The 14,915-nt window shown below is 38.4% G+C and overlaps 1 protein-coding gene across 3 annotated transcripts in view; it reads right to left on the bottom strand.

Moving 5' to 3' along the window:
* The window catches only part of PDZRN4 (PDZ domain containing ring finger 4), a 349,032-nt gene that overhangs the window by 120,671 nt on the left and 213,446 nt on the right, over nucleotides 1–14,915 (bottom strand). Inside the window, exon 1 of one of the 3 annotated variants that reach the window (XM_059185638.1) lies at nucleotides 11,153–11,428. The exons of the other annotated variants lie outside the window; for them this stretch is intronic. Within the exon in view, the coding sequence (XP_059041621.1) occupies nucleotides 11,153–11,221 (69 nt within the window). The 5' untranslated portion in view covers nucleotides 11,222–11,428. Of the gene's footprint in view, nucleotides 1–11,152; nucleotides 11,429–14,915 lie in introns of those variants that run through there. 3 annotated transcript variants of the gene reach the window in all.

Consider the following 14,915-nt stretch of genomic DNA (forward strand, 5'->3'; position numbering starts at 1 on the left):
AAGACTTCCAAACTCTCAAAAGTGGGAGTGACACACCACTTACCTATACTGATGGGCTCTCATAAGTGAGATAATTTGATTTAAGTGGGAAAGAGGTAATAGAAGGACCTTTTTCTCTTCCTTATAATAAAAGGGGCATCTCATTTCCTTACAAGGAAAACTAAAAAGAGCATCTATTATTTCCCTTCCTTTCCTCCCTCTCTTCCACTTCTTCCTTTATCAAGTATTTATTGAGAGACTACTCTGGGCTAGGGGCTCAGTACTATGGATCAGTTCAGTGGGTAAATATGGAAAGCTGAAGGAAAGAGATAATTGGTATTTACAAAAAAATGAACATGACTTTGGCATCAGGCAGGTCCTGATTTGAATTCCAGGTGCTCCATTTGCTGACAATACGAATCTGTTACTTGATTATGTTGTGCCTCAGTTTTCTCATTTGTCAAATGGGGACAAAATTGCCTTCTCAAGGTCGTTGTTGGACTGAAATGAGATCATCATCTTAAAAGTTACCCTTTATGGCATTCCTGTAACAGGTAATGCCCTTTGAATGTACGATCTCATTTAATCCTTGACAACACCCTTCAAGGTTAATACTGATCAATTAAATGAACAATTACAAGGAAATTATGTAACTAACTCAGTCTGAGAGGAAATGAGTGGTATTCTTGCTTGATTCCAAAGTGTGTTCTTTCTCCTATGTGTGGGGCCTCTTCTATGTGCTACACTGTAATTGGTATTTAGCACACACTTATCAAACAGTGATAAACCCATGTGCCAAAGGAGTAAAACATTTTCACTATTTTTCATGTTGTCTTAACACAGAGATTCAGTTGCCTAGGCAAAATCAACTCCTCACATGGTAAACATGAGTCACGAAGGAAACACAGAGCATACTTAGGGAACGAATGGCAAAATCTACCTACTATGCATCAACTCAACAAGCTATGCTCTTTTCTTTCTAATTATATTGATATCATTTATAAAGACATTTAAAAATCATATATGAGCTTTTAAATTGACATAAAATAACAGGGCTTAAGAATTACTCAAATTTTTAAGTCACCCTGAGTACAAACAATATTTCTAAATACCTGCAAATGACTGTAATGTCATATAATATATGCAATCCTTTTATTGAGGAATAGTTGACACGCACAATGTTACATTAATTTCAAGTATACAACGTAATGATTTCACAGGTCTATATTTCATGCTATGCTCACAGCAAATGTAACTGTCATTAGTCACCATGAAACACTATTACGATACCATTGACTATATTCCTGATGCCATACCTTTTATCCTAGTGACTTATTCATTCTATAACCGGAAGCCTGTCTCTCCCTCTCCCCTTCACTCATTTTGCCCAGTCTCCCCCTACTCTGGCAACCATCAATTTCCTCTCTGAATTTATGGGTCTGTTTCTGCTTTTTGTCTGTTTGTTCTGTTTTCTGTTTTGTTTTTTTTTTTTTTAAATTCCACACTATAAGTGAAATCATGACTGTGCTCTTTTAAATAAATGCCAAGCAAAAAATACTTACACATTTTCTATTATTTAAGTTGACTTCAGACACTCTTTGATTGTATCCTTGGGGTGTACAATGGCCTGCAGTGAGGATGGCACTAAATCCACTCGGTTTTGCTTGGAGATGGAGACACTCAACTACCCTCATCCCATACTCTGCTTTAGCCAGTCTGTTCTTCCCACTTTCCCCTGAGTATGTCCTATTAGTCACATTCTGTGACTTTGCTTTTACAGTACCTCCTGGACACCAAACATACTGCCTTTTACTAAATGGACATACAATAATCAAGCTGAACTAAAAAATGAACTCCTAACCTAGGCCATTCAAAATAAGAACCATTGCTAAGCTGTTTTAATGAAGACCCTTAGGTTATCCTACCTATACAGAACTGTCCTTTCTCTGCAATGTCCATGGTGCCAGGGTCACAAATTTCTACGCTTGTTTTCTAATTGCTTCATGATAATACAATTTGAAGACTGGCCTCTTCTGCTTCTTTTGTCTCCTCTCTTGCTATCTGGCATAGTACTGAGCACAAAGCAGGTCCAGAGTAAGTATTTTGGTTATTCAATGAGAAATATTCTTTCCTGAACTTTCCCTTATTAAAAAAATTCATATCCAAATTCTACCATGATTCAATTACAGGAAAATTATGATCACTGATTATAATACTGGTCTTTCATCTGTGGATTTATTATTTTTTAAAAAAAACAACAGTAAGTATTTTAGAAATTCTCTTTGTTCACACATCCTTGAAAGAGTTGTGTTGTTTTAATAAAGGTACCTGAAACAGGTGCTTAAGAGGCTTGGGAGTGAGGTTAGTTCAGAAAAATCTAATTTCCACTAAGATGACAACAAGTTTCTAAAGAAGAATTTCTTACAGTATTTCTAAAAAGCTACATAAAGCATAAGTGTGTGTGGGGGGAATGCTTCACTAGGACCCAAACAACCATAAAGAAAGATTTACAGCTTGTTACAGAATGGCACAAATTAGCAATTAGATGTTATATGTTGAAACACAGGAGAATATGGGGCTGCTACCTTTTAAGCTTTTTGTTGAAGGAAACAATGAACTTTTCATAATAACCCTTTTAAAGCTGTTATTCCACATTGAGATTGGTAGAAGTAAAAAAGAAGAAATGAATACAGCTGGAAGGGAGATGGAGATGGGACAGGTTATATTGATGACTTTGGAAATGTTGCATTTATATATGAAAATCACAGCTGCACTTAAATTATCTAGACTTCTAAATCTGAAGACAAAATTACTACCCCGTGATACCTAAATCCTCATGAGCCACAAGAAGACATTTATGAAGAGTTACACCTAAAATCCTTATAGTGTGTGCCTGAGGATGGATCATGGGAGAAAACAGTGTCTACAAAAATGTTTGAGGCAGATACTGTTCTGGGCACCCTGCTCACCTTTTCTCCATAAATTATAAATGTTTCCAAGACTGGGATCCTTCCCAGAGTCACAGTTCAGAGCTTCTTCTTGAGTACCTAGTGATTTCATTTTTGTGTTTTTCTTAATTTAATAAGATCGGGCACCTAGGTGACTCAGTTGGTTGAGGGTCTGCCTTCAGCTTGGGTCATGATCCTGGAGTCCCAGGATCAGGCCCCAAGTCAGGCTCCCTGCTCAGTCAGAGCCAGCTTCTCCTTCTCCCCACCCTCACCCACTCATGTGTGTGTGGGTGTGTGCGCGCGCGTGTGTGTGTGTGCATGTACGTGTGCGTGCTCTCTCTCTCTCTCACTCTTGCTCTATCTCAAATAAATAAAATCTTAAAAAAATAATTTAATAATATTAATTGGATACCTATTAAATGACTTGTGAAAATTTAATATATGAAAATCCACTTCTATAAAATGAATGTACCAGACAGTGATTAGCTGTCATGGAAGGATCTTTCCCTATCAATCTTTAGAAACAGCTCTTGTAAAGTTCAGGAACCACTGTTTGCCAAAGCTATGTGGCTCATGTGTTACTATCTAACATGACTGGAAGTGAATAACAAATGTGGTTATGTTAAGTAATTATGTAAATAAGATGATATATTTTAGAAATATTTTCAACAAAAATAGAAATTAAAGAATTTGTCAATCAGATTATCCTACTTAGCCAGTAAATTGAGTTGAAGAGTCAAACATCTCAGCCTATCTATTAGCTACATTTTCAGCAACATGTGCTTTTGCATATAACATAGAATCAGTAAAAATATTTTTCTACAGCATTCCATCTAAATAGAAAGGCAATTAGAGATGGTTGACCTTTTCCTGGGTCTAGATCAATTCACTAAGTGTGAGAGTATGGAGAAATTAAATGTAGACATTTTAATATGTGATATTCTGATCCTTTCAGTAGAGAAAAGCACTTCCTTACTAAAATTATCTATATTTATTATAATCATTAAAACTATTTACTTTTATAAGAGGCCTTTTGCACGTCGAAAACACTCTAACACTTCAGGTTTTCTTCAAAAGTCTTGGATAAGGTAGATTCTAGCTAACTGGACACGTTTTGTTTCTTAATCACTATATTATCATCACTATCTGAATAACATGACTCAATATGTAAAATCACTCAATCTTAGTTTTGAAAGTAAAAGTTAAAGATGACTTTCATTTTTAATATTCACAATATTAAGTAATTTTGTATATTTTTAAAAAGGCTAAGAAAATCTATACTCCAATGTTAGCAGGAACTCCATTTTGGATCATCTGCCTTATCTTAGAGAAACTTCTTGAGGGTGCAGCAGACCTCTATTTTGAAGCCATTGCTTACTGGATTTTGTTCACCTTTCTGTCCTCCAGTGCTCTGTAATCATCATCGCTGACCTCTGTCCAGGTTGGGCTCTCCAGGAAGCCAACTGAGAGTAAGATAGTGTGCTGTTGCCTTTGTGGAAGGGCAAAGAAGGCAGCAGGAGTGGGCAGAAGGAGAACTGAACTAGGATACAGTCCCAGTGACACTTGCAGGGAGCTCTAGAGCTGGAATTACATGCCCCCCTACCCCCAAGAATGTTCCAATCCAGGCTAAGACACCAGGCATTACACACCTGCATCAGTCTGTCCCTGGAGGGGGGCCTCCCGGGAGGGCAATAACCTTGGGTGAGGAGCTCTCTGCAGCTAAGATAGTCCCTGAAGGGGCTGACGGTTGAAGGTTTTCATTGACAGCACTCTGAGCAGCTGGGGTGACAAGTCCTTCTTGAGGAGGGACCCTGGTAGCACATGATGTGTTTTTAAATTCAAAGAGGCTGCAGTTCTCACACATTCTAGTGCATTTGACTACAGTGGCTGCTCCTTTCTAGAACTCTTTACTCTTGGTTTCCCCTATAACTTTCCACTCAGTCTCCTTCTGGCCCTGTAACAATTTCACTTTTTCTCCTTTTCTTCTCCCTTTCCTGTTTCTCAATATTATGTCCTTGGCTCACAACTTTCCTTACTTTTGAGTTTTCTTTCACATTTTTCTGGATGATCTCATACAACACACATCTATATGCACCAAGTTTCTGTTGTGCACATTTTGCTGCCTGCCAGACCTTTCTTGGGCAGCCCATAAAAGAAGCCAACAGCCTCTTCTTCTCCCGCTTCCCCAGGCCTCTCTTCCCTTCTGTCTTCCTTAGGTAAATTTCACTCAAACTACCCAGGCTCCTAAGCCAGAAACTTACTGAAATTTACTTCCTCATGGGTCCCAATCCTTTCCTCCCTTTTACATTCTTTCTACCACTAATTCACATTAGCAACAGCCTCTACCTACACTGGTCTCCCCTGTAGTCTTGAACACCATCCTCATCTCAAACTCAGCTGTCCTGGGACCACACCACCACCAAGTCCAGGTGCTTCCCTATCTTCAGAGTGATCTCTCTTTTGGAACAAAAAGAAACAGAAAATCCGGTCGTGGGCTACTCTCTAGGGTTTGGTCTTGTGCTGAGAGCCTGTCTCTGGCTTTAGGTTTTAGTAACACAGAGTATAGTTCTCTGACTCCAAAGTCCATTCACACCTATCACCTATTTGCCACTTTTGTGACTCTTCCATATTTTCAGTTTTCTTTTTCTCTCTCCCCAACTCCCCAAGCCTCCCAGCAGGTTGAGCACCTCTGCCCTCCTCTAGCGGCCTGGCAACATCTCTCCTGATAGAAGGCTTCACTTATATTGCACGGGAAATCTCTGCTCATGCATCTTTGCTACACAGCGTGCATTTCTCAGAAACAAGGACAGTCACATTTGACTCTGCATTCCATGACAAAGATCAGCATGTAGCACATACCAGGCAATCAAAGCCTCCTGAAAGTTTATGGCGCTGAACTGCGTGTCTAGAGTTTCAGGCACATGCTAGGTGGTTGACAAAAGCAAGATGCTATTATGGCGTATCTTCATTTGTTCTTCTGATAGTAAGGAATAGACACCTCATTTAAATAAATGAGATCTGGATGGATTTATTATAGGAAAGTTATTAGCACTGGAAAAATGAGGCCACTCTGAGGACCTGTTTATTCTTTGTGCTTCTCTCTCTCTCATGCCCCAGGTGCTTTATTTCTTACATGTCTCTAATTCTCTTACACATCTGAGCCTCACAGACCCCCAAACTTCCCAACTTACTTACAGTCTTCTCACTCTGCAATCCTTTCAGCCTAATCCCATTCCTAAGGCTTGTTTCCCAGCATAAATTTTTGAGACCAAAGTCAGCTAATGGAATCCTCAACTTCATGCACCAGGTGACTGGCCCTGATTTCATTAACCCTTAGGTACGGGGTGGAGAGGAAGGCTGAGTTAGATATAGTCCTTCACCAGAAGTTTAGGTGAGGAAATTTACTCTAAAGAGGCTGTGGATATATAAGACATCATGACCAACCCCAGTGAGCATCTGCTGGTAGGTGAAGGTCAAAGGACAGATAAGCACCTGACCTACCTTCAAGGAACTCACAATCCAGCCACAGGAATTGACTGTAATAGACTGATGAACATGAAAAAGGAACCCCCCCCCCCCGCAAAGATAAAATGTTGCAAGAGTTCCAAGGTGGAAAGACACACACACACACACACACACACACACACACACACACACACACAAATCGGTTAATTGCAAAGGGCTCTTGGCCTGAGGAGACATTTCAGCCAAAGGGGCAGGGTATGTACAACCAGTGATGGAAGAAAATAGTGGATATGGGGGGAGGGCCATGGAAGCTGAAGAAAAAGAACTGAGTTAAAAGGATCCAAGATGGAAAGATGACTTGAAAAGCTCTTTTAGCCTTTTTAGACTCATCTGGGGATATTATAGATTGCATTTTGGGAAGACCAGTTAGAGAGAAAGATGGAAAGAAACCTAGGGAAGGCTCAAGAGGTCTCTGAATATACTGGAATAAGAAGTTTAACCTTGGGGCGCCTGGGTGGCTCAGGGGGTTAAGGCCTCTGCCTTCGGCTCGGGTCGTGATCCCAGGACTCTGGGATCGAGCCCTGCATCGGGCTCTCTGCTCTGCAGGGAGCCTGCTTCCTCCTCTCTCTCTGTCTGCCTCTCTGCCTGCTTGTGATCTCTGTCTTTCAAGTGAATAAATAAAATCTTAAAAAAAAATGAAGTTTAACTTTATTTTATAGTGCCTGGGAGCCACTAGGTATTATTCCTGCAACAGTAGTCAGGGTGGACTGGCACACTGACGAATTCTAAGTGGGAAAGTTCTTACCATGATATTAGAGAGAGTTAATAGAAGGGACTGTGGTTCTGGGAAGGCTGGAAGTGCTACTGGGGAACGTGTAAAAGTAAAAGAATGAGAAAGTCACTGTGTGGGTCAAGAAGACAGAAGTACCCATTTTAATTTGGTGTTTTTGTGCTTTATTGATGGCAAGGACAGTGAGAACTTCACTGGTGTGTTAGGGAATGTGAGGCAAGGATGAATTTGGGGAAAAGAGGTTATGACCTTATGAGTTGTGTTTACATAGCATGTGACAAGAGACATTTCTGAGAGATACAGGACAGTCACAGAAAAGAGAGATTTAAGGAACTCATTGTAGGGTAAAAGAAACTTCCATATATTTAAAAATTATGGGAAGCAATCCTGTAACTCCCTATTGGGTTTTCTGTGAAGATAAAATAAGACAAGGCTTAGGAAAAAGTGCTTAGCACAGTGCTTAGAATAGAGTAAAGGCTCACTATCAGCCTCTGTCAATATTGTCATTGTTGTTACTTTCAGGGCAGGGTCTGTTTCAGTTCATGTTGCAAATTCATGGATGCAGGCTGCGGGGAGACCTTTGAGCTGTGCCACAATAGTCAAATGTATCAATCACCTCGGTGTCATGCAACAGTGTCCACTCAGACACTCAGGACACAGACCGGACAGCTAGCGCCATTCTCCTTGGGCTTTTCGTGAGACTGAAAACAATTTCTTTTCTCTAATTTGCCAAGCGAGTAAGAGGAGAATCTTACATACCACATTAGAAGATCTCAATGAAATCTTATAAACAGTTCTGTGTTAACAGTATGAGCTTTTAAATATTTGCCCACAATTGAACAGGTTATTCAACAGCGGTTAACACCCCATTGATAATTTCTATTATTTAGCCACTCAAAAAGTTTCATTTGGTTCATGTATGAAAAATCAAACTAAGAAGTCAATAGATTTAGGTATTATCCTCCAACCTCACTCAGAAATAAATCTGTCACTAGCTCAGGAATGACTGACAAGCTATTGAAGCTCTCTTGGTCCAGGAGGGCTGTTTAATCAGATTAATAGGAAACAGGTAATTTGGTTCATGTCCACAGAAGGGCAATATTCAAATTACTCATTTATTAATTCTTTAGAGGTTAATAAATAACCCATTTTGGAAAAAAAAAATCACTGTAGATAACAATTATGTCCTAGGCACATATAAAAGTTAATAGACGCATAAAGATGCATGAAAACTGCTCAGTGGGATTCCTGGATCTACCCAAACTCTAGATTCTTCCATCTGTGTTCATGCTGGAGTCTGATTGGCCCAACTCCAACTGAAAATAATTTTCTTGAAACGACATTCCCTCTCCTCTGCCAACTGAAAATCTCTGCTCCTCTACAGGAGCAAAAATTATCAAAAAAATACAAACTTGACCTCATTTCACACTGAAACACAGCATTCTGATCATTTCTCTAGACTCCTCAGTGAGCCCACATTTGCTTTTGTTTACTACGGTTATAAGCCTGAAACTGTATTCTATGTGGCCCACATTATCAGACTGCTAAATATAGAAAGAAAATGTGAAAAAGTTCAATCTCATGATGATTCCATTACAGAGAAATATATATTTTGTTCTTGGCCATGTGTTTAGGATTCACCATTAACCTTAAATCTTCATGTGTCCTGGTAAACTTTAATTTGGCTTTGCTTTTAAGAAATAATAACAAAGGAAGCAAGAAGGTAGGTGCCCTGAGGATTACAAGTCTATAAATAAATATGATGTGAAAAATCAGGTGTTAATATTTGTGTGAGCTAATTCATCTTAATATACCAGCTAGAAACACTCAGGCTTCTAATCTCAAGTCACTTTTGTAAATAGTGTCCTCTCTTCTGGGGGCAGCAGTGTGTCCTCCCGAACACCTGGTTAAGAACATACTCACTTTGATGTATGCTCTGAGCTGCCTCTCCTCCAAATAAAAATAGAAACTAGTTTGCAGCACCACACGGGGCTCCAGTGTATATTATATGAGCCTATCACCGGTTTCCTTTGATATCTTATCTATTCCATTAACTCAATAAAATAGAACGCAAAGCTGGGGACGAACTGTAGGAGGGCTCCCCCTGGAAAACACATCCAAGACCTTTAAGCTGGGGTTTTAAGTTATCTAATAAAAGCCAGTTAAATGGAAGCTAATACTTCATTTTTCGCCCCCTTTATTAAAGATCATAAGTACTGCAACTCAGGAGTAGAGAAAATAAAATAAATATATGGAGGAGTACAAGTGGAGGCAATAAAGAGTACAGCTTATCTATTTTCTCAAGATTTAGGAAGCACTTAGAGGCAAAAGTCGCAGACAAGCATTTTAAAAATCCACAACAAAGACTCTCACTCCTTAACAAATACAGTACTCCTTCCTGGTTGCAGCAAGCCTGCTTGATTTCTTAGTAGAATGCAAACAGCTTAACCTAGGCATAATCAGGAAGGAGGTCACCCACGACGTCCACCATATTATACCTTTATATCAATTTAGTAATTCAGGGGAAAAAAGAATAGATTGATTAACCACTCCCCTGCTCTCCTACCACCCAAAGAAAATCAACACTAGAACTCAAACTCCCAACAAACCAAACTAAAGGAAAGTGTTCCACCTAGAGACTGTTTTCATGAGTCAAAGTGGATGAGAGCTTATCTAGGAAATGAATATTATGTTAGCCCATCCTTGCAAGTTTGTAGGGAAAAAATAAAGCAAAAGGTATTGCCCCTAGTGTAATTAACAATGTTAATCTTCTTTTTCCTCTCTACGGTGATAAAGGAGTCATTTTTATATTTAATTAATGCAGAGGATCATTTTGGAAACTGGCTAATGAGCCTCTGATCACATTACCATGAAAATGTGCATTAACATTGCAACTGAGGAGGCTGTTTCATGTGTAGCAAATCCACTTTGTAATTAGCCCACTGTGAAATGAATCACGTCAGGGGGAAATCTGAGGGAATCAGTAGGCAGTGGGCACTTGGCTACTGCTGTGCCCACAGACCACCAACATCCCAAACATTGTCTTTCATCAGCAATATTGTCTAAGAACAAAAGTAGCAGTGTCTCACATCTGGGACAAACTGCAAAAAGGAAGGAATAAACTTTATTTTGCCAAACAACAAATCTGGACCTCAGCATGCACCCCAGGGAAACCTGCTTAAATAAAATGGTGAATTAACAGAATCCTGTGAAAACTATGAAGGCGAGGGATCTAGTTTTTCTTATTTTTATCCTGAAAAACCCTCAGATATACATTAAAGGACAACTGAATTTTCACATTCTCCCTAAGACAAAAACATATTGTAATAAGCTCCTGAAATTCATGTCTAGCACCAGAGACAAAAAAAAAATAAAAATAAAAAATAAAAGGACCTAAGAACAAGTGATAAGAAAATCCCTTTATCTCCTTTTTAAGCCAAGACATACACATATTTTTTTCTCATATAATAAAAATACACCAGGTGATCCTCTTAACCCAAAGCAAAAATTCCTAATTAATCAAATAATTCCTCTGGCTAACAAGATTTGGCAAGAAACTTTTCCTGTCTATTCAAAATAACTGAGATCACAGACCTATAAAATCCCAACGTTAATGTAGCCACAATACGCTTGATTTTCAAATGTCAACACTATTCCAAAATGAAAGAGGTGTCTCAAAATATTACAGTGTTACTCCTTTGACTTGACTGACATCTTGGCAGGAGATACAAAAAATGTTAAAACGAATCCCACAGGAAGTCATCTGAAGGGGGAGTGGCAAGGAAACCCGAAAACTGCCACCCAAAACCAAAATAAAAGCCCCCAACCAGCAAGTCTGCTCTCAATTCTGAAATCTACTGAAAGAATAATAATAATAATAATAATAAAGCTAGCCACAATTCATTTACCATCTTTGCAGACAAACACAAAGCCTGGCTGCTGAGGTGCTGGCATCAGACCCTGCACTCACCTGGGAAACTTCATACAGCAGTTTGTAGTGTTCCTCTCTTTTCTGAAAAGTGCACAAATTGCAGCCCATTCTAAGAAGCAGAGGGAGAGAGCAAATCTTCTAATTTCCCCAGACCTGAAAGGCAAGTGAACTGAAAGGGAATCACCCTCCAGACTTGACTACTGTTTTTCATCAGTCACTTCAGCCCAGAAACACAGACAAACCGCTGTTAGCTGGAAGCACAAGCCAGGCTGGTGTGTGGCAGCATGCTCTTCTTCGCGTTCCCTAAGTATCTTGCACTCACGGATACACACACAGAGTTTCCAGTCAGTTCATGGCAACACTCCCCCTGTCTCTGCATCAGTGCACATGACTACACAGATTCCAGCTCATGAATATTAATAGTGCCTCATTGATTATTTATGACAGAACATGTTAGCAGGGAGGGGTGTCATAGCTGCTGCTGATGACAGATGAATATTCACTAATTAAGAAGCAAATGTAGTGTGGTTAAACAAAATTCACTTGTGTCAATACCATCTCTGTTTATTAAGGATACAGGGGGTGAGCATAGGGCATTTCAAGAAGGAACATACACTTAATTTCTCTGTTGATGTAAGGTTTTAATATGGGAATAAGAAATTCAGAAACAGAAATATACTTGGTTCACATCTCCATGTTTTGCAACAATTAAAAGAAATATTTTCAGTGTTAGTAAGTCTAGGGGAAGATGAATGGGAGCAATTATTTAAATTTACGAAATAAACGCAGAAGCAAAGGAGAATTTGGGGAGTAATGTGGGAAAGGAACAGAAGATGGGGGCTCTCATTCAGTTTTAATTCTGATCCTATAAAAAACACTGAATAGTTCATGTGTAAAGACCATTACCTACCAGAGAGGAAATAAAACATATTTTCTTAATCTAAATAAAGAACGTTTAGGTGAGTATGAAGAGATGATACTTGTACAGCTAATAAATATTTTAATTAGCTAATAAGGGCATATTTATTGAATATGAATTTGCAGCTCTATAATGCATGTGGGTCTATATTTAAAAATCAGATAAATAGAATGCGTTTTCTGAGAAAAATTTCAAATGCTCATAGTATTTATGCTAATTTTATTAAAGTCATATATAATATTTCAGAGAGCTGACATTGGCAATATTTAAATTCTAATGTAATGCACAATGACTCCATTTATGATTCTATATTTGGAGTTCATAATGTACAAAGGTGAACACAGCTTAAAAACTCAGCTTAGATGTTTAGATAATAGAAGTAATGCATTTAATTTCACACTCTCACAAATACATATATTGTATTGCAAGCTGGCAATTTTTATCCTTTTAGATACAGAACAAACAGCTAAAGCAGATAATAAAAGAAAATTCCTTTTGTCCCTATCCTGACTTAACCACAACCTCTGCTAATTAAGAAGTATGTCCTTGTTCCAGCACATCTTTAAACTGGACAGGATAGCAGGTGGGTTCCAAAGCAAAAATAATTACTTGGAAACTGATGACTGTGGTTTGGAATCACATTGGATCTTGAAGATTTTTAATTGCTCATCACTTACGTAGAGCCACTTTTTGGGGTCTAATTTCCTAAAAGCGCTTTGTCAAATGTTTAGAATCGATAACAGGAAATGATTCTAATGAGTACTAATTGTTAACAAATTGGCTTTGCAACTAGTAACACCTCAACACCAGCAAGTCACAAAGAGATGAGCAATCATCTGCTGCTTATCGGTCGTTTCCCTTGGGATGTAATAATCCGATTTTCTGGGCCTAATTTCACCTAACAGCCTGGACGAAAGCCAAGCTGAGAGACCTACATGAAAGTGGCATCGTAACAGGGAATACTGCTTGTGACCAAAGTTCACCAGGACTTCCTGCAAATTCGAAACCACTTGTAGTAGCTATTAATTACTTTGATTCCATTATGGAAAGAAATGTTTTCAAGAAAGTATCTGAAAAGACCTTTTATGGGAATCAACACTGGGGATGAGCGGGAACGATCTTCTGTAGGTGCAGTGGTAAAATATACCTATTTGATGCTTTAAAAAATTGTTAATTTTCTCTGAGTCTCTAGCGCCACTTCCAAGGAAGTGTTTTTATGCTGGAGTCGAACTCCTTAAAGTGAGCATTGCCTATTTTTTTTTTTTTTTTGAAGGATTCTGAACTGCTGAAGTGAAAGAGTTAATGATCTCCAGATGTTGAAATTCTGTGCTTTACAAGAAATTAGAATGCAGTAAGGCAAGGATGGTTCAGTCATCCATCAATGAAAGTGTCTGCTTCCTCTACTTATAAAACTTCCTTATGAGACAGGTTTTGAAAGCTAAGTAGGAAACCTAATTATTAAAGCTATTATTGCTGCTTATTGGAGCTTTCTTCTCAGAATATTTTGTAGTTAGCTTTTAAAGAAAAAAAAATTATAACTTTCAAAAATATTTTCTTAGTCATCAGAAAGTAAAGAATGAGCATTCCACTGAAGTCAGCAATTTCAAACTGAAGTTACTCATTCATCCATTTGTCTTGGCTGTTTGTGTCTGTTCATTACTAGTGCCCCTGTTCTTTTGTTTCTATTTCAGGAAGCAAGGGCAGCTTCTCTAATCATTTGTCAAATGCTGCCCGTGGCCCATACACTCTGGAAGGATTCCATCTTCTGCTACTAATGGGCTCATTCCATTGAACTGAAGGGTGTTTAGAAAAAGGGAACACATATTCCAAAGTCCTCTAAATTTCATTAGAATACAAGGCTTTAGAAGTTCCAGTGACTAACCTGCAGAATCTTGTGTTGGAATGTAACATCTGGAGTAGATAGGGGCAAATGAGTTAATCCAATGAATGTTGGAACATTGAAATAAAATAAAATTAAATTAAATTTAAAAAAAAAAAAAGAAAAAAAAAGGGGTGCCTGGGCAGCTCAGTGGATTAAATCCTCTGCCTTTGACTCGGGTCATGATCCCAGGGTTCTGGGATTGAGTCCTGTATCAGGCGCTCTGCTCAGCAGGGAGACTGCTTCCCCCTCTCTCTCTGCCTGTCTCTCTGCCTGCTTGTGATCTCTGTCTGTCAAATAAATAAATAAAATCTTTAAAATAAAAAAAGAAAAAGAAAAAACCCCAATGTCTTAAAATTACAAATAGATTAGATACTGTCTCTGGTGGATAGTAATAATGTGGGATAATATGGTTTAAAAATAAGCTGAGGGGTGCCTGGGTAACTCAGACAGGGGAGCATCCACCTCTTGATCTTGGGTCTTGGTCCCAGGGTTGTGAGTTCAAGCCCTGTGTTGGGTGTGGAGCTTACTTAAAAAATAAACAAATAACTAAATTAAATTAAATGCTGAAAAAAACAAATAAAAATAAAAGTAAGTAGAGAATAGAGGACTATCTTTCCGAGTACCCATGCAAAAATACTCTCCAAAGTGCAAAAACATTTGTTGTGTATGTATTTCAAAATATACTTATTTATTTTTATTGCTTTTGATTTGTGTTAGTTTATTCTCCCAAAGTGCAATGGCTTGCAAAATTGGACATACTATTTTTAAGATCTATACTGGCCTATAGGAGGGTTAAATGGAGGTAGCTGAAAGGAAGGAATACAGAATTTATCCTGCTTTTCCTATATAAATGGTAACGCTGAATTAACTAGAGTAGATGAGAGGGAGTTTCTCCTTATAGAATTATTCCACTGAATAAATGAAGAAAGAATGATAGAACATGCTCATGCCGGAAATCCTTAATTAATGGATCTAGGTACTGAGAATTAATGGCTGCTAAC

The sequence above is a fragment of the Mustela lutreola genome, chromosome 8, assembly GCF_030435805.1.
Source record: "Mustela lutreola isolate mMusLut2 chromosome 8, mMusLut2.pri, whole genome shotgun sequence".
Classification (NCBI taxonomy): Eukaryota; Metazoa; Chordata; class Mammalia; order Carnivora; family Mustelidae; genus Mustela; species Mustela lutreola.